The following is a 26,500-nucleotide window of genomic DNA, read 5'->3' on the forward strand; positions in this document are numbered from 1 at the left end:
TTAAAGGCATCTATATGAACCCAGGTCTGCTGATGATAGTCCTCATATATATATATATATATATATATATATATATATATATATATATAAATATTGTATGGTTCAAATGTTTTGCAGATACGAGCAATTCTCCAAGATGAACACAAATGGTTTCTAGCAAATCATTTGGTTTTAAATCAAACAAAGTCCCATATCATGTTGGTACACTACAAAGAATAAACTCCACAGCTGGCAATTTTTTCATTCATGAAAGTGATGGAACAATCCTTAAGTGTTGATTTAATATTTGTTTGATTATTCTTTTGGAAATCATATTGATTATCTAAGAATAACAATTAACTATAAGCTTGGGTTACTATACAGATCTAAGAACTGTTTTAATGTATCCATTAGAAAGACATTAACCCAACTGCTGCTTCCTGTTCTGTTTAACCAATGGCTTAATCAAAATTATTCCGTGAGTTGAGGGCAAAAGGACAAGAATTTAAGCTAATCTGTTTAAGTGTGTTTACTAAACAAACTGCTCGAAGTGAGCTGAATTTGAACAATCTTGTTGAGTAAAATAAAGATGAATGTTTGCTAAAAACCACTTAAAACCACAATCGTCATTATCATATTTGACAGCATGTATTGCAGATAGATTTTCAGAATTGTTTGTTTCATTACCTGTGTTTTTGCATATACACTACCATTCAAAAGTTTGAGGTCACTTAGAAATGTTCTTGTTTTTGAAAGGGAAGTACATTTTTTTATCATTAAAATACCATCAAATTGATCAGAAATACAGTGTAGACATTGTTAAATGACTATTGTAGCTGGAAACAACTGATGGAATATCTACATAGGTGTACAGAGGCCCATTATCAGCAACCATCACTCCTGTGTTCCAATGACACGTTGCGTTAGCTAATTTTAGCATTTTAAAAGGCTAATTGATTATTAGAAAACCCTTTCGCAATTATGTTAGCACAGCTGAAAACTGTTGTCCTGATTAAAGAAGCTATAAAACTGGCCTTTAGACTAGTTGAGTATCTGGAGCGTCAGCATTTGTGGGTTCGATTACAGGCTCAAAATGGCCAGAAACTTTCTTCTGAAACTTGTCAGTCTATTCTTGTTCTGAGAAATGAAGGCTTGCAAAGAAGCTCAAGATCTCGTACAATGCTGTGTACTACTCCCTTCACAGAACAGGGTGAACTGTCTCTAACCAGAATAGAAAGAGTGGGAGGCCCTGGTGCACAACTGAGCAATGATTTACTAGAAACTACTGATCTATTCTTGAGGACCTCTGCTTGGTCCTTTTATTTTTAGCTAGTCATAGCTGATGTTAGCTAAAGATTTTAGTGGATGTTCAAAGAGAACCGAACCATGGATTACAGTTTCTCCCATAGACTACTTTCAGGGTGAGGAACCATCGAACATTAAGTTGTGAAATACTGAACCATTTTTATTTATTTTTTACCATATTCATTTATTATTATTATTTTTACAACTAGGTTATTAATCAAATCGACACATTTTATGTATTTGCGATGTAGACTACTTGAAGGCAAGTGTACATTCAAATGTATAAAATACATCATTGATATAGATAAATAAATCATTTATCTTTGGAAATTATGCATTTGGATTTGTTATTCGTACGGTCAGTCAGTGCCAGACACACACAGCCTCTGTGCAGCCACGCCCGAAAAAATCATGACGACGTCGTTCAAAACTTCCGCTGTGGATGCTGGGAGATCAATAACCAAGGAAGACATTTTGGATTTAAAACGAGCTCACTTAGTGGTTGACGAAAATATGCTCCGTCGGCAACACCATTTATCATTAGTTAGAATGTATCGTCAGATGGGTTTGTTTGTCAGTTGTGCGCAATGAAATGGCGTCGTTCTTGTGAAAAATTCCACGCATTTATCCCAAACCATATCGCCGCGCTCATCTACGAATTCTGTTAGAATAGGTTTCTTGCTGGCTCAGCTGTGTGTATGTACATCGAGAAGGCTCCTATAGTTCCTGGCTGTCCTACGAGGAATTAACCAATTTAGGTATGTAACCACATGCATATGGAAGCATCTGTTTTTGTTTTGGCTCACAGAATTCAACACTTTGCATAAGAAAGAACACAGAGACAGTGTGATCGATTTTCCCTATTGACTACACCGCTACAGTCAGTAAGTAACTTAGCCTATAATAACAGTCCTTGTAAAGGCCTATTTTCTTTATACTGGAAAAAATAAACGCACTATTTCACTGAGTTACAGTTCATATAAGGAAATTAGTCAATTGAAATAAATTATTTAGGACCTCACATGATTGGGCAGGGGTGCATCCCATTGATTGATGCACGAACGCCCCCGCTATCTTCATGCTATTGTCTAGATACACGTCGAGGCGTGGTTTGACGTGACCACGCCCCCGAGTAGGATATAGCCGTAGGGTACTCCTTGTTCTTCCCATTTAATAATTCACTACAGTTTGGCGGCATCCTAAGCGCACTGCTGATACTTGTCGTTTCAATAAAGGTTTTCAGCAGCCTCGTCGTTATTAACATACTTGGCTTTCACAACATGATTTGCATGATACTTATTCTTCCACTAATTTGTTAGCTGACATGCTAAGACTAACAGTAAAGCTGTTGCAATATTCTTAAGTCACTGTTTATTTACCCATAGCTGGGGATACAACCCTACCAAATGGCCCAAAGTTGTCAATGGTGATGTCTACACCTACTTGTTGGAATCTCCGGTTTTGCATATACCGGTGTCCTAACTAACTAGCCAACATTGTCACCCCCGCCTCTTCTTCTTTGGTGTTTATTGGTGATTGGCATTCAAGTTACTGCCACCTATTGTACTGGAGCGTCCCTGCTTCGCGTCTGTGTACTGGAGTCCTAGCGTAAAAGTGGACCAATAGCAATATGAAGGGGGCTGCAATTTCACCCTTCTCATGGGACCAGGAGTTTTATTTTGGGAGCACTGTGTGACTATGAAAACAAATCTCCCAGATAATTATTGTAATGATAATGTTTTGCTGTACCGTTGTTTCCAAGTGCCCTAAAGAAACAAGGGAGTGCAGATTCGTTTGTCATGGTTTCACCGTTACTGCAGTGAAAACAGCTTGCTTGTAGCCCAACTAGGTCTTACAGTATATCGACGGGACCGCATTTTACATTAATAAACCATGTCGTGGGCTGTTCTAAAACTACTCGCTCGTCAACGTCGATAACCATTTGTTTACACTTCAGTCATGTTACCTCATTGGCTAATAACCTGGCAACTTTACCAGTATATCCACACATTCTGGGGACACAGAAAGGAAAAGGGATAGCTCCTTCAGGAGATCAATGATCATCGCAATGAATGAATGACCGATCTCTTGCATGTCCTCATCACAAACCTGCCGGGTTAATGCATCTCAATAGGAAAGTAGTGCTTTTACAATGTAGAAACATAGTATTCCACAAATGACTAATTTAAATGACAGGTATTCTTATCAAGCAATTTTTATTTATTTTTTTACAGATTTCCATATTAGTTTCTAGGGCACAACATGTGCTTCAAAAGTAACTAGAATTTAACTTGGGAGCACCCGTGCCACAAATAGCAATGCCGTTTTTTCCTAATTACAGGCATCAAACGATTTGAGCAGAGATGCTGGTCCAGTCCACTTTGCCTTTTATTTACTGGAGTGGAGAAGTTAAATCAAGGCCAGTGAAGAAATAGTGACCTTTGGACTGCAGACAGCTCATAACAGCAGTCAAATATGTCACTGGATCTGAAAGAGTGAGATAAAAGGAAGAAATTGGTCCCCTAGTTACAGTTTTACCAGACAGGTGCTCGAATGCACACACCCAGAAGACATACAGTACTGTATGAAATCTTGTTCCTCTGTAAATATTTTCATAGTAGTTTGCAGTGAAGATTACTCTCAGCGTGCTCTGTTAAATAAATGTATGCTCGCTCTGGTGTTGAAACCTTGAAGCAGGCTGACACAAACAGTAACAGGCCTATAATTGACCCTTGTGATGCTGTAAAATGTGCACTCTTGGACTATGACTTTTGAAATCATGTTGGGCCCTTGCCCCCTTTGTCAGACAAATGTGCATACAAAGAGGCCTACGAAACTGACAATATCTGAAACATTTAATAGCTACTACACTTTGAAGAGAACATCTCCATTTGACTATTATTCCTTCCATTTCCTATCATTACCCATGTCTCATAACAAGTTTACCAGTGCAGGGAATTGAAACATGAATAAGGTTGTGCTTTTATCTGCAGTTGAATGGTTCGCAACACTCAGGGGAAATACTTTTCATTGTCTCTTGTCAACGTAAATACTCCAGACCACAAGGTGGCAGTTTTTGGTTTGTGCCTGCTGTAAATTGCTAATGTTAGCTAGCTAGTATTGGTAGTAATCCCTTGATACTAGCCAGATGGCCATAACTAGCGTAGCTCGCAACATTTATAATTAAATCACAATGGATTTGTTTTTGAATGAAGCCGCTGCCTGTAAGCCTCCGAGATTCAGTGGAGAAGCTAGCTATGCTGTACTACTGGCAAGTGGTAATACTAACCGTTAAGCTAGCAAGTGAACTGGCACTGGCAGTATGGGATAATGGATAGTGAATTTTATTATTTCCTCATCTTGCTAGATAGCTCGCTTAGTAATAAATAAATGGGTTGTGTACATTGTGCTGCACTTACCACCCCATCAGTTTCATGTGAAGTGTGTGACTGCCTTTTTCAGTTGGCAAGCTAATGAGCTAGTGCATATCAAACCTAACAAAAAAAATCCCTCAAGCACAAAATTCCTGCGCTAGATGTAAAGACTGTTGTTTTTTCTTGTCACTCTGTCAGCTCCTTCACGTGGAAGTTCATGCTCTCTGATTGGCTCAGTCAGCCACTGCAGAGCATTGCGATTCTACAAATAGAAACGACTGGTTCGACAGTACCAGGTCTAGCAAGAGAAGGAACGGCCTCCTACTGTGCTAAGTACCTATCGTCCGTCAGATGTATCGTGTGTCTGACCTATTGGAGCGTGGGTGGGCAATTCCAGTCCTCGAGGGCCTGATTGGTGTCACAGTTTTGCCCCAGCTAACACACCTGATTCCAATAATCACCTAATCGTGATCGTCAGTTTAGAATACAATTTGATTAATCAGCTGTGTTTGCTAGGGATGGTGAAAAAGTGACACCAATCAGGCCTTTGAGGACTGGAGTTGCCCACCCCTGTATTAGAGGAAGGATGAAATTAATGAATTGGAGAGAAATGCTGTAAAATCATAAAACCTCCTCCATTTACTGCAATAGCCTATATGTATAAGAAAAGGTACTAGCCTTGCACAAATAGGGAATCATGTTCTTCAGGACTGAATTTAGGCATCATGTTGAATCAATACATGTTCAGGGCCATATTGATTTGGAGTTCTTATGCCTATTTCCTCATGTAGCTAGCTTGTTAATTGTACAGAGAGAAAAAAGTGTGTTGCAAATTTCAAGCTTGTTTTTTCATAAAACGCATCCTATTAATACCACTATCTGATTACTGCTCTCAAACCAGGCAGGTTGGGATTTCTATTGATATTCTAGTAATGGAGATGAGTAACAAGAAGACAGCCAAGAGCAAGGCCCACTGTTCCCCGAGTGCCGATTTTTAAGGCACCTCTAATTCAGAGGGGTTGGGTTAAATGCAGAAGACATTTCAGTTGACTAGGTACATCTGACTAGGTAGGTATCCCTCTTTCCCTTCTGCCTCACTGTGAAAGAGGCAGCGTGGCATTTGAACCAGCATCAATGATTCATTGCTATGACTCGCCATTGTCAGACTGGTTGTAAAATGTCAGCTTCAAGAGCCATTATATCAGACTGGCTACTTTAATAAACCGTCTTTTAAAAACATCTTTAGCCTTGTTGCTTCACATCGAGGAGACAAAAGGGGAGAGGGTGGTTAGCGACTCAGCAGTGCTTTTCATTTAATCTCTGTAACATTTGTTTTGTCCTGGAAAACACCGGAAGTACATTTGTTTTTGACTTACTGGGTTTGATAGGATAGGGCCTTAGATCTCCATATAACTTTAAATATGTGTGTGTAAATTGGACTTGTGTTGATTTCGAAAAGAAAGTTCTGAGAAATGTAAAGTTATATGCGTGGATCTCAAGTCCACGCATGTGTCCGTTATAGTCTAAAGGGCTTCAGTGTATCTAAGCAAGAAGAGTTCTGTGAGCATCAATGCATTATTTTCATTTTATATTGTGTACAAATAGGCCTACCTATGTTCACATGCAGTAAATCAACCATTCTGCCACAGTTGGGCAGAAACGTTATGGGAAAGTGTAGTCTTACGAATGAACACAGGAAGAAACCCTGAGAGGAACCAGACACGAAATGCTGAGCCAAGCCTATGATGTCCAGCGCAAGACTTAATGGCATGCATGTGCGACCTAGGCCTGTAAGCATGTGGTAATTTTAGCAAACACCACTGTTAGGTAGCTTTATGTTATTGAATGTGCGCTTTGCACAGTCTTCTATATCTTGATCCTTGCAGTCAACTTGTGAGAGGCTATGCTATTGATTGTTGAATGAGTTAATGGATAGATTAGAAGGGTGCAGATGCATTTGTTCAAGACTCAAGTAAGGCTGTCAATCTTAGTTACCTTCTGTAAAATTTGTACTTGCAAATGTCAGTACTGTACATCATCAGAATAATTGAAGAGCACAGTCAGGTTCTTCAAAAGATGGTTGCTTAGCTGATCCACCATCAGTATAAACAGCAGTATCTTCCTGTTTCGCTATCCCCATGTTTATGGAATATCAAAATGTAAACAATAGGCTACAACAATATTTCACCACTTTGCAAAGAAGGCTTTTTTGATGTTATGATGACAGTGTATACCAAGCTATTTTGGGTATTTTGAAGTTGTATTATTATTTTCTTAACATCCTTAGTAGGTTTCCAGCTCTCCCTACATCTCATCTCCCCAACCAAAACCACCTGTGCCTCCTTCCCACGTGTCCCTAAATCAGAAACATCAGTCTGCAATCTCTCCTATCCACTAGTAACCGGCAGAGACCAGAGGCAGGAGAAGATAAAGCACTCCCATAGCCATCAACACCAAAAATATAGCTCGCCAATGGGCCCTATAATTCCATCTGGATGTGATGTGATGTGATGGGATTGGAGAGGAATGGCTTTATGCTACCAAAGAGACTGGGGTGACACGGGACAGGGCGTGGAGATGGAGGCAGCGTCTGTATTACCCACACTGTTCTCGTGAAATTTGTATGTCACTCGTGGTGGTCTATTGTACAGAGGAAGCAAGAATGAGGGCTATTTAATATTTCAAGCTTTCTTCTCCTTTAAATGGTAGTGTGCCCTGGTCGCCATTTTAAATCAGTTGATGAGCCCATCGTCATATTTGCTAGTAGCTGGGATTGGGGTCAATACCATGTCAATTAAGGAACTTAATTCAAATTCATTAATTAAACCTCATAGTAAAGCATTATGAGCAATTGTTCATTAATTTGTTGAATTTCAATTACATTTCCTAAATTAAATTTCCCTAAATTGACTGACTGAAATTGACTACAACCCTGGCTAGTGTTTTCTGTTGAGGGAACCCAATATCCCTTATTCATGTGAGCTAACAGTTTTTTTTCTGCTTGGTGCCTTTTTATGCTTCTTCTGAGTGTGCTCCTTGGGACATTGTGTAAATAATTAAGAGCGCTCATTTCAAGCTTCCTTTTTGCACACAGCTAACTAACATACTGTGATGAATAAATATAAAAAATGACTATCTACTAGCCTACATCTTAACCAACTGTAGCTTAACAGTACTTGGCCCTGTGAAGACGATCACTGCTCTATGCTCACATGTGTGGCATTATTGCTGTACTATACTACTTTGCTTTACCATGAAAGTAAATCTATAGTGTTTTTGATACCAGATCTCATTACCTTTTGAACGTATGGATTAACTGAGTTAGGGTATTGAAATAGTCTTTCCTTTACCTATGCTTGCTCAAGAGTTTTTTTTATTCTTTGAACATGGCGTCTTCCAAAGGGAACCCCCCCCCCGGGTAATAAAGCTGTTGACTGTGCCAAAAGGTTAATCTGACTTGGAATTCCCTACAGATGTCCTTTGAGAAGTCTAATAGTGGCTTCGTAGCCACTTTAATGAAATATGACTCATGCTCCTGTAAAAGCGCCATTACTCTTTGAAATTAGACCTCTGTAATGCGTCATGCCGAGAATCAACATTGGTGACTGCCTATGTGCTACCATTTGCACTAGTTGTTTACCCTGTGTTCAGTGTAGTCTACAGCACATCTAGAGTTTAGATATCCTTTTAGTTTGCTTCCAGATTACATTCAGCCGAATCCCATAAAAGCAATTCTGTATTCTTCTGAATCTATAGGTTTTGGCTCTATAGTCAACCTATTGTTAGAAGGCTTGCTGAAAAGAATGGATTGGGGCTCAATGCCATGTGTGTTTTCAATATGAAAGGAATGTCATACAAGCTAGTAGCGTGCTGTACCACTCTGTCAAGCTGCGCGTGTGTGTGCACACAGCATCCAGGTGAAATGATACGTAGGCACAGTTGCAGGACTAGTTCTCATTTTATGATTGGCTCTTGGTGTTCTATTTCTGTCAGTCTGTTTCCATGGCTCTAAACAGACCTTTTTAATGGGATATTTAAATGCCAAAATCACTACAGAGTTAGAGATTATCTGCCTGTTTTATGTTTTGGAATAAGAATACCAATACGAGTGACTAGAGCGGAATTATTCCACAATGGAAATACACATTAAGTCGGCTACAACAGTTTACTCCTATTTATCTGCAAGCGCTTTGATGGTGAACTCGGGGCTAAATACTCGGGGGGGGTTTAGCCTAATTGTCTGCTGCTATGCCCACGCCAAGCCTAATCATGTGACTGTCTTGTGAAGGAAGAGGGAGCCAAGTGTTTTATTTACTCTGGCTTTGTCGATTTGCCGGGAGTGTAGAGTGTGTGGGCTAGATTGGACTCCTACCCTGTCATTTTTTGTTTTTATCCCAAGGCTTCCATTTTCTCGTACATCTCTATCCAGTTTAATTAAAGACATGTAGCATGGATTGTAAACGGAGCAACCTTTTCTTCTGCTGATAATGACAGTGGAAGTCTCAATGTTGGAATCTCGTGAATAGAACTGCCATTGTTTTATTCTGATGGGTCCAAAGAAAATCCCCAAAAGTGAGGTCATTGCATGAAAAGGAACCACTGCCCCAAGAGTGACTTAACCTCCACCTTCCTTTTCTTCCACTTCTCTCCCTCCACCAGCCTCTAAGTCCACCAGGCAATGTCAATAATGGTGTACCCCAGGGAGGACCGTCTGGAGAAGCTGTCCCAGGAGGAGATCATCTCCAGCACCAAGCTGGTGATCCAGGGCCTGGAGGCGCTGAAGAGCGAGCACAATTCCATCCTGCACAGCCTGCTGGAGACCATCCGCTGCCTGAAGAAGGACGAGGAGGCCAACCTGGTGCACGAGAAGTCCAGCCTGCTGCGCAAGTCAGTGGAGATGATCGAGCTGGGGCTGGGCGAGGCGCAGGTAAGGGTTGACGATCCCTGGGTGATATGGAGAGAGTAAGCCATACGGGAGAGTCTTGGGTAATGTTAATCAATCCGTTCTTGGGGTGGTGGATCTCCATGAGTTGTCTTAGGTCTCTTTATGTAGTGTTGTGGTGTCTCTTGTTGTGATGTGTGTATTGTCCTATATTATTATTTAGAAAATGTGTAGTCCCCGCGGGAAGCCTTTTGCTGTTTGGTAGGCCGTCATTGTAAATAAGAACTTATCTGACTTGTAAGTAAATATTAACTGGAATTAATGTTGCATGCGTCAGTTTCATGTTTTGAAGTTGACTAGTCTTTCTCTGGCTTATGTAAGCCTGCCTGTCTCTGGCCACAGGAATCCACAAATTGTTACCTTTATCTATCAATCATATTTCAATCAATCAAATGTATTTAAAGATGTCACAAAGTGCTTATTTAGAAACCCAGCCCAACACTCCAAAGGACAAGCAATGCAGATGTAGAAGTACGGTGGCTAGAAAAACTCCCTCAAAAGCCAGGAACCTAAGAAGGAACCTAGAGGAACTAGGCTCTGAGGGGTGGCCAGTCCTCTTCTGGCTGTGCCGGGTGGCAATTGATAGTACATGGTCATTAAGGCCTGATCGTTCTTCAAGATGTTCAAACGTTCATAGATGACCAGCAGGGTCAAATAATAATCAGGGGTTGTAGAGAGGGGCAACCTCAGGAGTAAATGTCAGTTGGCTTTTTATAGCCAAGCATTCTGAGGTTGAGAGGGCAGGTTCTGGAGAGAGCGAAAGAGAGGAGGTCTGGGACAAGGTAGTACAACTTGTGAACAGGTCAGGGTACCATTGCCGCAGGCAGAACAATAGAAACTGGTGCAGCAGCACGACCATGTGGACTGGGGACGGGTACAGCCAGGAGTCTACGGGCCAGGTAGTCCTGAGGCATGGTCCTAGGGCTGAATCACATACAATGATGCATAATTAATCGATCCCTCTGCATGTATGCACCTTTCTCTGTCAGGTGATGATGGCCCTGTCTGCCCACCTGAACGCTGTGGAGTCGGAGAAGCAGAAGCTGCGTGCCCAGGTACGTCGGCTGTGCCAAGAGAACCAGTGGTTGCGAGACGAGCTGGCGGGCACCCAGCAAAAGCTGCAGAAGAGCGAGCAGAGTGTGGCCCAGCTGGAGGAGGAGAAGAAGCATCTGGAGTTCATGAACCAGCTCAAGAAGTACGACGAGGATGTGTCCCCTACTGTGAGTTATGCACTCACACACCCATACTTAAATGCACAACACAATTGCTTGCACACAAGCACAAACACACTGCTCGCGAATCTGTTCAAGAATTATGATGATGAAAACATTTCCTTCTCTGAGGTAATGTATACACACACACTCCCTGATCATAAACAATTGAACCAGCTCGAGAGCTGTAATCATCATGCAAGTAATCAGGCATTGCATTTGCCTCCGCTGATGAAGCCCCTTCTGGCGGGTTGCAACTGACCTATCGGTAATACTTGACCTCTTTTCTTTCTTTTTTTTGCCTATAGTCTACATTCTCTATTCTCAACCAGGTTTTTGATCTCTCCATTAATGTGCAAGCATTTTTAGAGCGGATTGATGGCTAGGGATTTCTCCCTACAAGATGAAATTAAAGCTGAGAGCACCTTTTTTGTAAAGCCTAGTTAACACCTGGGCAATTCCAGTCCTCGAAGGCCTGATTGGTGTCACACTTTAACCCCCATCCCTAGCAAACACACCTGATTTTAAACTAATTTCATTTTTATCTGAAGATCATGATTAGTTGATTATTGTAGTCTGGTGTGTTACCTGGGGCAAAAGTGTGACACATCAGTCCCCAGAGGACTGGAGTTGCCCAGGCCTGACTGACAAGCTCCATATTCTGTAACCTTCTTTATTCTTCCCTCTGAGCAATGCAGGCTGCCAAGGTGAATGAATTTGTCTCATTTACTTAAATTTGTATTTGCCCTATATTTAACTAGGCAAGTCAGTTAAGAACAAATTCTAATTTACAATGACGCACCAACCATTATGAACTGATTAAAGTTTATGGTGGGCAGAAGTGCTCTATCGTTTGGCTGCTAAGGCAATTAATTTAGTCATTAACATTTATACATTTTGACGAGAGCTCGTTAATACGTACCAAATGTAGTCTACTGGAATTTAGAACTTTTCAAATGATGTCAGCTGTTGAATATTTATAATTGTAGTACATGTTTGAGAATGCAAAGACGAGGGGTATGAATGTGGAAGATGGGGTGAGGTATTTCTAGTTCAGCCTGAAGGGAACCGTGATGAGGTACATGAGTCTCCTTGAGCACCCTGCGGCATGGATTTTCACATGCTGTCTGTCAAACATTGACTCTAAATCCCAGATGGCCACAAGAAGTTTCCATCGAAATGAAACGCACAATATAACTTTAATTTCTAGTCAAAAGTGCTGCCCAGCTGTTTGAGACTGTGGGGTGGGTCTTGGCAAATGTATTTGTCACTGTGTATAGAATTAGAATTCCACTCCTTAAACCAATAATTGACAAATCGTTTTTTTCCAGGAGGAGAAAGATGGCGAGCCTCCTAAAGATACACTGGACGACCTCTTCCCCAATGATGAGGAGGACAACAGTCAAGGAAGTAAGCGGTCTGTCTACCTACAACCATATCCTGCGTCATCATCCTGTATTGGATTAGTATAGATTATTTATTTTAGTTGAATGTTCACTGCTTTGGTGTATAACGTCAAACAACAACCTGTTGCGTTGTATTTTTAATTTTTTTAATTTAAGGTCCCATATTTGAACTTGAGTTGCTCTAATATTGAGCTGACTACCCTCATCTGATAATTTTATCAGCACAGAACTGGCATTTTACTGATCTTCAAATATTTATGTATTCTATGGATTGTATACAAAAGAGAGAATTTTAAATACATATTATATGTACTTAAAACTCTGCAGCAACTGTCCAAAACTTCTACCTGTGAACAAACCGCATCTCTCCTTCAGTGCCTCACCAGCATAACAGTGCAGCGGTGGCCGCAGCCCAGCAGGGTGGCTATGAGATCCCAGCCCGCCTGAGGACCCTCCACAACCTGGTGATCCAGTATGCCTCCCAGGGCCGCTACGAGGTGGCCGTGCCCCTCTGCAAGCAGGCTCTGGAGGACCTGGAGAAGACATCCGGACACGACCACCCTGACGTGGCCACCATGCTCAACATCCTGGCCCTGGTCTACAGGTGTGTGTGTGTTTTACGTTGGTCTTTTTGTTGGAGCCACCATATTAACACGGCTCCAGCAGGGAAAAGGTTATCACACGTATGTGCTGCTATCCTTTATCATTATACAGTAACACCTATATAACCACACTTTTTCACCACCTATGCCACTTATCTACACACTGCTTCTCCCTTCAGCACCGAGTTTATTCCGGGTCTTTTTCTTTTAGACTATTATGTGTTTTTCTTTTTTTCAGGGACCAGAACAAATACAAGGAGGCGGCTCACCTGCTCAATGATGCACTGTCTATCCGGGAGAAAACCCTTGGGAAAGACCACCCTGCGGTGAGTTAGTCTACCAGATGGAGCAATCTCTTCTTCTTTTTTTTCACTAGACAAAAGGGGACTTTTCTGCATGTTTTTTTATTTTTATATTAGGATTCGTAAGGACGTGGGTTGGAGAAGGTCAGGTTGAAACTGCCGTCAGCGGCTCCAAGGGCTGGCTAATTCTAAAGCATGTTGGCCATGAATACATTACAGGAATGTACTGTTTAGCACGTTCCTAATGGCAAATCTGGTTGTCAGCACTTGGGCACGCATCTAGGCAGAGAGAAGTTAGTTAATATCCATTCGTACGCATCCACATCACAGGCTCCTGGATAGTACATGGGCATAATAGGAATGCAAAAGGTGCTCGCTCACTGTAATGTAAATGCTCCCAAAGTTGAAATGTCCGTTATCACAAATTGTACAACTATTGTCAATTTTGTATTCATGTCAATATGTAGTGGTGTTAGAGGTTTTATAAGACGACACATTTGGAGTTGTACTTTTGGAAACATTTCAACTGTACAGGCTCCCTTGTTTGACTCACCGCATTGCAGGTACAGAGCAGCTACATAACACGATGAGAGCTGCTCACTAATCCTTCTCTGTTTCTCAGGTGGCTGCGACACTGAACAATCTGGCAGTGTTGTATGGCAAGAGGGGGAAGTACAAGGAAGCTGAGCCCCTTTGCAAGAGGGCTCTGGAGATCAGAGAGAAGGTAGGTCTAGTGCAGTACATATCCAGTGCAAACATACTTGGTAAAAATGATACAATGTCAGTTAATTTGTACTGTGCTTCATTCAATTAGCAATATTACTAATTAGTATACTCAACCATTGCAAATGTCGCAGTCTGGAATTGAAAATTCACTTTACATAAGTGGTGCTTATAACCCGAAGTTCATCACCAGCTCATTATTATGATTTATGACATGGCGAGACATTGAGGTCATGTTACACGACCATTTTTTATGGCTTTGATGATGGCGGAGGTTTGTTAAAAAAAAAATATATAAAAAAAAATTACTTATGCCATAACACTTCTAATGGTTTCATGGCAGCCATAAAATATCAATGTTTTATATATACCGTACCAGTCTCAAGGATTTTTTTTATTTTACTATTTTCTACATTGTAGAAGAGTGGAGACATCAAAACTATGAAATAACACAAGGAATCATGTAATAACCAAAAAAGTGCTAAACAAATCAAAATATATTTGAGATTATTCAAAGTATCCACCCTTTGCCTTGATGACAGCTTTGCACAATCTTGGCATTCTCTCAACCAGCTTCATGAGGTAGTCACCTGGAATGCATTTCAATTAACAGGTGTGCCTTGTTAAAAGTTAATTTGTGGAATTTCTTTCCTTAATGCGTTTGAGCCAATCAGTTGTGTTGTGACAAAGTAGGGGTGGTATACAGAGGATAGCCCTGTTTGGTAAAAGGCCAAGTCCATATTATGGCAAGAACAACTCAAATAAGCAAAGAGAAACGACAGTCCATCATTACTTTAAGTCATGAAGGTCAGTCAATCTGGAACATTTCAAGAACTTTGACAGTTTATCAACCAGCTTCATGAGGATTGCTTTTTCAACAGCCTTGAAGGAGTTCCCACACATGCTGAGCACTTGTTGTCTGCTTTTCCCTCACTCTGCGGTCCAACTCATCCCAAACCATATCAATTGGGTTGCGGTCGGGTGATTGTGGAGGCCAGGTCGTCTGATGCAGCACTCATCACTCTCCTTGGTCAGATAACCCTTACACAGCCTGGAGGTGTGTTTAGGACCATAGTCCTGTTGAAAAAAAAATGATAGTCCCACCAAGCGTAAACCAGATGGGATGGCGTATCGCTGCAGAATGCTGTGGTAGCCATGCTGGTTAAGTGTGCCTTGAAGTCTAAATAAATCACAGACAGTGTCACAAGCAAAACATAATCACACCTCCATGCTTCACGGTGGGAACCACACATGCGCTGATCATCCGTACACCTACTCTGCATCTCACAAAGACACAGATGGAGGTTGGAACCAAAAATCTCACATTTGGACTTAACAGACCATAGGACAGATTTCCACCCGTCTAATGTCCATTGCTTTTGTTTCTTGGCCCAAGCAAGTCTCTTCATATTGTCCTTTAGTAGTAGTTTATTTGCAGCAATTCGACCATGGCCTGATTCACGCAGTCTCCTCTGAACAGTTTAACAGCTCTGAACATGCTTAACACCCGGCCATCCTACAATCTAAGCTAGATGCCCTCAATCTCACACAAACTATCAAGGAGCCCACCAGGTACAACCCGAAATCTGTTAACATGGGCACCCTCCTAGATATTATCCTGACCAACTTGCTCTCCAAATACACCTCTGCTGTTTTCCATCAGGATCTCAGCGATCACTGCCTCATTTCCTCCATCCGTTATGGGTTTGCGGTCAAACGACCAACCCTCATCACTGTCAAATGCTCCCTAAAACACTTCTGTGAGCAGGCCTTTCTAATCGACCTGGCCCGGGTATCCTGGAAGGATATTGACCTCATCCTGTCTGTAGAAGATGCCTGGTTGTTCTTTAAAAGTAATTTCCTCACCATCTTGAATAAGCATGCCCCTTTCAATAAATTTAGAACCAAGAACAGATATAGCCTTGGTTCACTCCAGACCTGACTGCCCTCAACCAGCACAAAAGCATCCTGTGGTGTACTGCACTAGCATCAAACAGTCCCCGCGATATGTAACTTTTCAGGGTAGTCAAGAACCAATACAGTCAGTTAGGAAAGCAAAGGCTAGCTTTTTCAAACAGAAATGTGTATCCTGTAGTTCTAACTCCAAAAACTTTTGGGACACTGTAAAGTCCATGGAGAATAAGAAAACCTCCTCCCAGCTGCCCACTGCACTGAGGCTAGGAAACACTGTCACCACCGATAAATCCATGATAATCAAGAATTTCAATAAGCATTTCTCTACGGCTGGCCATGCTTCCCTCCTGGCTACACCAACCCCGGCCAACAGCTCCGCAGCTACTTGCCCAAGCCTCCCCAGCTACTCCTTCATCCAGATAGCAGATGTTCTGAAAGAGCTGCAAAATCTGGACCCGTACAAATCAGCTGGGCTAGATAATCTGGACCCTCTTTCTAAAATGATCCGCCGCCATTGTTGCAAACGCTATCAGTCTGTTCAACCTCTCTTTCGTATCGCCCGAGTCCTGAAGATTGGGAAGCTGCGCGGTCATACCCCTCTTCAAAGGGGGTGACACTCTAGATCCAAACTGTTACAGACATATATCCATCCTGCCCTGCCTTTCTAAAGTCTTCAAAAGCCAAGTTAACAAACAGATCACTGACCATTTCAAATCCCATCGTACCTTCTCCGCTGTGCAATCCGCCATCGATAAAAGACAGCACTGTGCAGCCGTCTTCATTAACCTGGCCACGGCTTTCGACTCTGTCAATCCGCACATTCTTATCGGCAGACTCAACAGCCTTGGTTTCTCAAATGACTTCCTTGCCTGGTTCACCAACTACTTCTCTGATAGAGTTCAGTGTGTCAAATCGGAGGGCCTGTTGTCCGGACCTCTGGCAGTCTCTATGGGGGTGCCACAGGGTTCAATTCTCGGTCCTGCTCTCTTCTCTGTATATACAGTGCCTTGCGAAAGTATTCGGCCCCCTTGAACCTTGCGAACTTTTGCCACATTTCAGGCTTCAAACATAAAGATATAAAACTGTATTTTTTTGTGAAGAATCAACAACAAGTGGGACACAATCATGAAGTGGAACGACATTTATTGAATATTTCAAACTTTTTTAACAAATCAAAAACTGAAAAATTGGGCGTGCAAAATTATTCAGCCCCCTTAAGTTAATACTTTGTAGCGCCACCTTTTGCTGCGATTACAGCTGTAAGTCGCTTGGGATATGTCTCTATCAGTTTTGCACATCGAGAGACTGACATTTTTTCCCATTCCTCCTTGCAAAACAGCTCGAGCTCAGTGAGGTTGGATGGAGAGCATTTGTGAACAGCAGTTTTCAGTTCTTTCCACAGATTCTCGATTGGATTCAGGTCTGGACTTTGACTTGGCCATTCTAACACCTGGATATGTTTATTTTTGAACCATTCCATTGTAGATTTTGCTTTATGTTTTGGATCATTGTCTTGTTGGAAGACAAATCTCCGTCCCAGTCTCAGGTCTTTTGCAGACTCCATCAGATTTTCTTCCAGAATGGTCCTGTATTTGGCTCCATTCATCTTCCCATCAATTTTAACCATCTTCCCTGTCCCTGCTGAAGAAAAGCAGGCCCAAACCATGATACTGCCACCACCATGTTTGACAGTGGGGATGGTGTGTTCAGCTGTGTTGCTTTTACGCCAAACATAACGTTTTGCATTGTTGCCAAAAAGTTCAATTTTGGTTTCATCTGACCAGAGCACCTTCTTCCACATGTTTGGTGTGTCTCCCAGGTGGCTTGTGGCAAACTTTAAACAACACTTTTTATGGATATCTTTAAGAAATGGCTTTCTTCTTGCCACTCTTCCATAAAGGCCAGATTTGTGCAATATACGACTGATTGTTGTCCTATGGACAGAGTCTCCCACCTCAGCTGTAGATCTCTGCAGTTCATCCAGAGTGATCATGGGCCTCTTGGCTGCATCTCTGATCAGTCTTCTCCTTGTATGAGCTGAAAGTTTAGAGGGACGTCCAGGTCTTGGTAGATTTGCAGTGGTCTGATACTCCTTCCATTTCAATATTATCGCTTGCACAGTGCTCCTTGGGATGTTTTAAAGCTTGGGAAATCTTTTTGTATCCAAATCCGGCTTTAAACTTCTTCACAACAGTATCTCGGACCTGCCTGGTGTGTTCCTTGTTCTTCATGATGCTCTCTGCGCTTTTAACGGACCTCTGAGACTATCGCAGTGCAAGTGCATTTATACGGAGACTTGATTACACACAGGTGGATTGTATTTATCATTATTAGTCATTTAGGTCAACATTGGATCATTCAGAGATCCTCACTGAACTTCTGGAGAGAGTTTGCTGCACTGAAAGTAAAGGGGCTGAATAATTTTGCACGCCCAATTTTTCAGTTTTTGATTTGTTAAAAAGGTTTGAAATATCCAATAAATGTTGTTCCACTTCATGATTGTGTCCCACTTGTTGTTGATTCTTCACAAAATACAAAATACAGTTTTATATCTTTATGTTTGAAGCCTGAAATGTGGCAAAAGGTCGCAAAGTTCAAGGGGGCCGAATACTTTCGCAAGGCACTGTATCAATGATGTCGCTCTTGCTGCGGGTGATTTGTTGATCCACCTCTATGCAGATTACATGATTTTGTATACTTCTGGCCCTTCTTTGGACACTGTGTTTACAAACCTACAAACTAGCTTCAGTGCCATACAAAACTCCTTCCGTGGCTTCCAACTGCTCTTAAATGCTAGTGAAACAAAGCCTCTTTCACTCACGCTGCCAAACATACCCTCGTGAAACTGACTATCCTACCGATCCTTGACTTCGGGGATGTAATTTACAAAATAGCCTCCAACACTCTACTCAGCAAACGGGATGTAGTCTATCACGGTGCCATCTGTTTTGTCACCAAAGCCCCATATACCACCCACCACTTTGACCTGTATGCTCTCGTCGGCTGGCCCTCGCTACATATTCGTCGCCAAACCCACTGGCTCCAAGTCATCTATAAGTCTTTGCTAGCTAAAGCTCCGCCTTATCTAAGCTCACTGGTCACCTTAGCAACATCCACCCGTAGCGCACGCTCCAGCAGGTATATCTCACTGGTCATCCCCAAAGCCAACACCTCTTTGGCTGCCTTTCCTTACAGTTCTCTGCTGCCAATGACTGGAACGAATTGCAAAAATCGCTGAAGTTGGAGACTTCTATTTCCCTCACTAGCTTTAAGCATCAGCTCTCTGAGCAGCTTACCTATCGCTGCAGCTGTACACAGCCCATCTGTAAATAGCCCATCCAGCTACCTAACTCATCCCCATATTGTTTTTGTTTTATTTTTTTGTTCTTGCACATCTACACATCTATCACTAGTGTTAATTTGCTAAATTGTAATTACTTTGCTACTATGGCCTATTTATTACCTTACCTCCTTAAGCCATTTGCACACACTGTATATAGATTTTTCTAGTGTGTTATTGACTCTACTTTTGTCTATCCCACGTGTAACTCTGTTTTTTGTCACACTGCTTTGCTTTATCTTGGCTAGGTCGAATTTGCCTACCTGGTTAAATAATATCTTAAACCGTTGATGTGTCTGTTACTTGAATTCTGTGAAGCATTTATTTGGGCTGCAATCTGAGGTACAATTAACTAATGTACTTATCCTCTGCAGCAGAGGTAACTCTGGGTCTTCCTTTCCTATGGCAGTCCTCATGAGAGCCAGTTTCATCATAGCGTTGGATGGTTTTTGCGACTGCGCTTGAAGAAACTTTCAAAGTTCTTGACATTTTCCGGCATTGACAGACCTACGTGTCTTAAAGTAATGATGGACTGTTGTTTCTCTTTGCTTATTTGAGCTGTTCTTGCCATAATATGGACTTAGGGCTATCTTCTGTGTACCACCCCTACCTTGTCACAACACAACTGATTGGCTCAAATGCATTAAGAAGGAAAGAAATTCCACAAATTAACAAGGCACACCTGTTAATTGAAATGCATTCCAGGTGACAACCTCATGAAGCTGGTTGAGAGAATGCCAAGAGTGTGCAAAGCTGTCATCAAGGCAACGGGTGGCTACTTTGAACAATCTAAAATATATTTTGATTTAACACTTTTTGGGTTAGTATGTAATTCCATATGTTATTTCATAGTTTTGATGTCTTCACTATTATTCTGCAATGTAGAAAATAAAGAAAAACCCTGGAATGAGTAGGTGTACTGTATAAAGTCTCAGTCAAAAGTGGACATCTTAAAAAATGAGTTGCGTTGCCATCTTTGTTTTTATTTGGCTGCACCTCAACTTGTGTTTGATGCTTCTGTCCTCTCGCCTCTCATATAGGTGCTGGGCAAGGACCATCCTGATGTGGCCAAGCAGCTGAACAACCTGGCCCTGCTGTGTCAGAACCAGGGCAAGTACGAAGAGGTGGAGTACTACTACTGCCGTGCCCTGGAGATCTACGAGCGCAGGCTGGGCCCTGACGACCCCAACGTGGCCAAGACCAAGAACAACCTGGTGAGGGGGCTGCCTGGCTTTTGACTGCCGTTCTTGACTACTGCTGCTCGTGGGTGAACAACTCTGTCTGCTGGTTTTCTCTTTCATCTGACACTAATGGCACCAAAGTGCCGACACCTGATTTCTCAGGTCTAAATCAGACGGCGGTTTCAAATTAAGAACAAAAACCTGTAGACACTAAGGCCCTACGACACCGGTGTCAAACTCATTCCACAGAGGGGCCATGTGTCTGGGGGATTTCGCTCCTCCCTTGCACTTGATTGATGAACTAACTCCCCACACCTACTTGTCTAGGGCTTAGTAAAAATATTTTAGAACGACACTAGGCCTTCCGTGGATTGAGTTTGACAACCCTGTCCTATGAGAACCAAAGTTGCTCATCCTTGCCGTAGCTCTTTGATCCTGTTATGCTTGTATTTATATTGGTGGTAGACTAAACAAGATGGTGCAGGGAATGAACTTTGTTTCCTTTTAAATCTCATTAACTGTGAATGTTGTTGCTTTGTGTAGATGGAACCTGGTTCAGTGATTTGCATTGTGCATACTTTTAGTTCAAAGGTGAAATGTCTGAACTCTCTGAGCCTTTTCCTCTCGTCTCCCAGGCTTCGTGTTACTTGAAGCAGGGGAAGTACAAGGAGGCGGAAATCCTTTACAAAGAGATTCTCACCCAAGCTCACGAGAAGGAATTTGGATCCGTGGATGGTGAGCAAACTAGTCCAAAACTCGAAAGGGCCACAACAAACACTTGGGGGTAGTAGTCACTTTGCCTCCTTATTTGCAAACCTTTTTTTCAATCTGTTCTTCGTCTACTCAAAGATACAGTACGTTCTAGTGTTTATTTTACATGAATTCAAAGTCTTACGTTTCTAGAATGAACAATCGAGCGCTGGACTGTACTGACCACAGACATACAGTAAGTCTGTGGATCTGACATTGTAGAACACGTTATTTCACACATAGCATTTTGTACTGGCAAACTAGCTAACTGATTTGTCAAATTTTGCCATCAATTATCAGGATGAGTTAAGATTTTTTTATATTTTTAGATGTAACGATTTAGAATATTTGAAGGGCTAGCTGGCTAACTAACAGGTTTTGTTAAATTCCTAAATTGAAAGAAGTATTTGGAAGAAAAAAAATAATGGACTTCTTCCAATATTGAATGTATTGGGAACTTGAACATTTTTCCTATTTTCTAGCATTTGCTAGTTGTTTCTGATGCTCAATTGAATTATCTTTTTCATTTGAGGTGTTATGGATGATCAAAGTGCCATTAAAGGTTTTCTTGACCTTTCACTCTAAATGCCATGTCACATTGTAGGATAATCACTAGGCATGTGCATATGATGCACAACAATGAAGGTGAGTGGAACATTGATGTTTTTTTTTCCAGAGTGAAATATGCACATTTCTATAACCAAAACTAAATCCAACTTGGTTTACATAGGTGGTGCTTATTATATTGCCCACCATTTAATTATTTATTACCAGTTGCGATATAAAGAATGTGAACAAAGATATTTAAGTCTCGGTTTTTGTTCGTTTTGTGTTGCTTGTTTTTGTGTTGTGTAAAATTCCGTACTTTTTGTTATACATTTTTCATGATTTTTATAATAGTGACACATATGTTTCATTGTATTTTTGGGTTCATCTGTCATGACGTCTCTTACTTCACCAACTTTCTTTGGAAATCCCTTCTTGAAGTAGTCTTGACACAATGCCTTCGTAACACTGTTCTAGAATCACATACATGACCACTTACTACAGCCAACCTTTTTCTTCTAACTACGAGCATAATACTTCTGATGTCGCTGTAAAGAAAACAAAGGTTGGTTATTATACACCGTCAAACTATTTGTTTTGATACTCATGATGTCTTTATTATGATTAGTGTTATTCAGGCTTAACATGCCATATTTCAAGTAAGCTTCCACATCCTTTTCATTTCTCATGTATTTTTCTTTACTGTGCTTCCGTTGTCTTTCATGTTGAGTTTGTATTGACTGTTTTTGACCTTGACAATATTCTTTTAGATTTTATTTTGAATGATTTATAACTTTTTTTTTATGTCATTAAATATGTTTCGTTTTATTTTTTGATCCATAATTAAATGAAATGCTTTCATCAAAGTTCTCTCAAGATTTAACATGTGAAATGATGGGTTGACTTTATTTTCACATTTCCTTTTCCATATTCTCAATAAATTTGAGACATAATTGTGACCATGTCTCTCTTGACTTTCTTACTATGCCAATATATAATACACGGTTAATTTAACAAATAGGTCTCAATTGATTATGTGAGGGGGTGGGGATGAATTTGAGGGATTATCAGAACTCTGGTCTCAGGTTGAAACAGAGTTGAAAAAAATCTCAAACCATTACTGAGATTGAGAGGTTGCGATAGGATCTTGTCTCACGAAAGAAAGGAACCACGTTTAAATAATGTTGCCTAAATGTCGGCACGGTGCAGGTGTCTACATCTATATGCTACCGTTTTGCTAAAATGCCTGTCTGTTACTTGTTGAGGATGTTTTTGCCAGCATACAGCACACATTTCTCTTTCTCCTCTGTCTCTGCAGCTGAGAACAAGCCCATCTGGGTGCATGCTGAGGAGCGGGAGGAGTGCAAGGTGAGTCTATGTAAAGTGTGTGTGTGAGAGCGAGCACAGGCATGTGGCAGGGGTGCCCATTTTTACAAGGAGTGCCTATTTTGTTTACTTGTCAATACTGTCAGGTCCCGTGTTCCTCAGTTGGTAGAGCATGGTGCTTGAAACACCGGGGTTGTGGGTTTGATTCCCATGGGGGACCAGTAAGAAACATTCAAATGTATGCGCTCACTGTTGTAAGTTGCTTTGGATAAGAGCGTCTGCTAAATGTCAAAAATGAGGGGGGGAAAAATGCTTGTTTTGTGTAGGCTCAGCGATATGACACCATACACATTGAGGCAGCAACATCCCGTTAACTGAAATCAGCAGCAACAAAAAGCTCTTACCAAACACGCCTCAAGGGAGGGTGCACATTGCTAAAAGTCAATAGTGGTGGTCTGGACAGATTCAAATTCTGTTTTCTCTAAGCGAGATGTTGTCCCCGCTGTGTTTGATGTCAAATATCTGAGTCAATCGGAAGGGACTTTTTGGAGAATGAGGGGTTTCCCTTTTTGTGACGTGTATTCTTGTGCTCCTCTCTCCCCCTCTATCCTCCCCCCTCTATCCTCTTCCCCCCCCCCCCCCCCCCCTTTCCTTGTATCACCAGAGCAAAGATGGCTATGGAGATTATGGCGGCTGGTATAAGAATTGCAAGGTGAACAGGTAAGAAGTCCACTTTAAAGACTTGTTAGAACTACCCAAGCAAAGGAATCGTACTGATTGGCATCTCTAGTCACTGCAGTGATTTTTGAAGTGAACTTGGTGTGTGTCCATCAGCCCCACTGTCAACACCACTCTGCGTAATCTGGGAGCTCTGTATCGCCGGCAAGGCAAGATGGAGGCCGCTGAGACCCTGGAGGAGTGTGCCTTGAGGTCCCGAAAACAGGTCAGCTTCTCTCTCACGTTTTATAAAAACACACACGTTCAAGCTTAAATCCAAACGTGTGTAAATTCAGTTATGGAAATGCTTGAACTGAAGGTAGACATCCACAGAGACTTTAAGACCTATTGTTGCATATTTGTTATTAGTGTTTCACATCTGTATATTCATGGACTATTTTGCTTGATTGTGTGTTTGTGACCGCATGGTTTACTGATTTTTACCAATCAGTTGCTCCAATTACATTTCTATAATAATGTTAGATCAAAGGGTGAAATGATATTGCAAAATTGAACGGATTTGTGTGTTTTGTTCAGGGTGTGGTGGAGCTGCAGAGAGACGGAGACAGGAGGAGGAGCAGGGAGAGTCTGAGCAGCGTAAAATATGAGAGCGCCTCCGAAGCGGGGGAGGACGGCAGCGTGGACTGGAACGGGGTGAGTGCACTGCACAGACACGCACACCTAAGACTTAATATATTATTTTAGGAAGGCATAGAGTGCAAATGTAGTGTAAAATATACACTATATATAAAAAAGTATGTGTACTCCCCTTCAAATTATTGTATTCAGCTATTTCGGCTTCATCCATTGCTGACGAGTGTTTTTAAAATCAGCCATGCAATCTACATCAAAACATTGGCAGTAGAAGGGCCTTACTGAAGAGCTCTGTGACTTTCGACGTGGCACCTTCATAGGATGCCACCTTTCCAACAAGTCACTTAATCAAATGTCTGCCCTGCTAGAGCTGTCCCGCTCAACTGTAAGTGTTGTTATTGTGAAGTGGAAACGTCTAGGAGCAGCAACAGCTCAGCGCTAGGCAACACAAGCTCACTGAACGGGACCGCTGAAGTGCGTAAAAAAATGTGTCTGTCCTCGGGTTGCATCACTCACTAACGAGTTCCGCACACAAGCCTAAGCTCATCATGCGCAATGCCAAGCGTTGGCTGGAGTGGTGTAAAGGGCGCCACCATTGGACTCTCCAGCAGTGGAAATGTGTTCTCTGGAGTCATAAATCACACTTCATCATCTGGGCAGTCTGACGAATTAACCTTGGGTTGGTGGATGCTATGGGGACCTCTGCCTGCCCCCAATACATAGAGCCAACTGTAAAGTTAGGTGGCGGAGGAATAATGGTCCGGGGCTGCTTTTCATGGTTTGGGCTAAGCCACTTAGTTCCAGTGATGGGAATCTTAACGCTACAGAATACAATTACATTTTAGATGGTTCTGTGCTTCCAACTTTGTGGCAACAGTTTAGGGAAGGCCCTTTCCTGTTTCAGCATGACAATGCACAAAGCGGAGTCCATACATAAATGGTTTGTTGAGATCGGTGTGGAAGAACTTGACTGGCCTGCACAGAGCCCTGACCTCAACCCCATCAAACACCTTCGGGATGATTTGGAACGCTGACTGCGGGCCTAATCGCCCAACATTAATGCCCAACCTTACTAATGCTCTTGTGGCTGAATGGAGGCAAGTCCCTACAGCAATGTTCCAACATCTAGTGGAGGCTGTTATAGCAGCAAAGCGGGGACCAACTCAATAGAAGTGCCCATGATTTTGGAATGAGATGCTCATGTAGTGTATTTCTAACATAGATTTGGTTCTTTGCCAGCAACTTGTCAATCCAGAAGACATATTATTAATAACTTAATATCTTCTAATCACGTCTTTATATATTATACTGGGTTTAATATATACTAGGTATACCTGAGACTGGCCAGGTGAAAGCTATAATCCCTTATTGATGTGACTTGTTAAATCCACTTCAATCAGTGTAGATGAAGGGGAGGTGACAGGTTGAGGGATTTTTAAGCCGAGACAATTGAGACATGGAATGTGTCATTGAGGGTGAATGGGCAAGACAAAAAATGCCTTTGAACGGGGTATGGTAGTAGGTGCCAGGCGCATCGGTTTGTGTCAAACACATCAGCGTTGCAGTTCTTTTCACTTTCAACAGTTTCCTGTGTGAATCAAGAATGGTCCAACACCCAAAGGACATCCAGCCAACTTGACAAGCTTGTGGGAAGCATTAGAGTCAACGTGGGCCAGCACCCCTGCGGAACGCTTTCAACACCTTGTAGAGTGCATGCCTAGACGAATTGAGGCTGTTCAATATTAGGAAGGTGTTCCTAATGTTTGGTATACTTGGTGTATAATGGTTTCTAACCAGTTTTAAAGCAGATTCTCCACAGCCCTGGTCCCTAACTGTAGATGGCTAGGAGCACGCTGCATTGCAGAGTGAGCAGACTGCTAAGGTGCCCCTAGAGTCCCACTGCGGTTCACACTGATGTCATTAGCTGACTGCGTTCAGTGCAGCGTAGAAAAGACTACAAAAGCGTTCTTCTCTAAACCTTTTCAAATGTGATATAATTGTCAGACAGTGTAGGGCCACAAATGATTGTCTTCTACTTTTTCATTCTTTATGGCAAATGTGCAGTCATTTGATAAAAGCTGGTTTAATATTGGTCATAAAATAATATTCTAAGCTTTGATCTTTTAATCTTGCTATATTCCTCTCTTGAAGGGTGTGTTAACCTTGTGTTTTTCTGCCTGTGTTTTTCTCATCTTTCTCTTTTCTGCTGTATGTCTCTTTCTCCCCGTTCTGGTTCTCTCTCTCTCCTCAATTTCTCTTGTCTGTCTCTTTCGCTCTCCACTGTTCTT

The 26,500-nt window shown here is 41.8% G+C and overlaps 1 protein-coding gene across 3 annotated transcripts in view; it reads left to right on the forward strand.

Moving 5' to 3' along the window:
• Positions 1–1,268: 1,268 nt before the first annotated feature.
• LOC139364523 (kinesin light chain 1-like) overlaps positions 1,269–26,500 on the forward strand; it is a 35,712-nt gene continuing 10,480 nt past the window's right edge. The window contains exons 1-13 of one of the 3 annotated variants that reach the window (XM_071101314.1): positions 1,269–1,400; positions 9,318–9,585; positions 10,590–10,820; positions 12,143–12,221; positions 12,593–12,821; positions 13,058–13,145; positions 13,744–13,845; positions 20,139–20,312; positions 20,915–21,014; positions 22,894–22,943; positions 23,566–23,621; positions 23,736–23,844; positions 24,156–24,272. In XM_071101314.1, coding sequence (XP_070957415.1) covers positions 9,337–9,585; positions 10,590–10,820; positions 12,143–12,221; positions 12,593–12,821; positions 13,058–13,145; positions 13,744–13,845; positions 20,139–20,312; positions 20,915–21,014; positions 22,894–22,943; positions 23,566–23,621; positions 23,736–23,844; positions 24,156–24,272 — 1,584 coding nt within the window. In that variant the 5' untranslated portion in view covers positions 1,269–1,400; positions 9,318–9,336. Of the gene's footprint in view, positions 1,401–1,722; positions 2,043–9,317; positions 9,586–10,589; positions 10,821–12,142; positions 12,222–12,592; positions 12,822–13,057; positions 13,146–13,743; positions 13,846–20,138; positions 20,313–20,914; positions 21,015–22,893; positions 22,944–23,565; positions 23,622–23,735; positions 23,845–24,155; positions 24,273–26,500 lie in introns of those variants that run through there. The other 2 variants (XM_071101316.1, XM_071101315.1) reach the window with 2 other exon arrangements.

Source organism: Oncorhynchus clarkii, chromosome 13 (assembly GCF_045791955.1).
Source record: "Oncorhynchus clarkii lewisi isolate Uvic-CL-2024 chromosome 13, UVic_Ocla_1.0, whole genome shotgun sequence".
Lineage (NCBI taxonomy): Eukaryota > Metazoa > Chordata > Actinopteri > Salmoniformes > Salmonidae > Oncorhynchus > Oncorhynchus clarkii.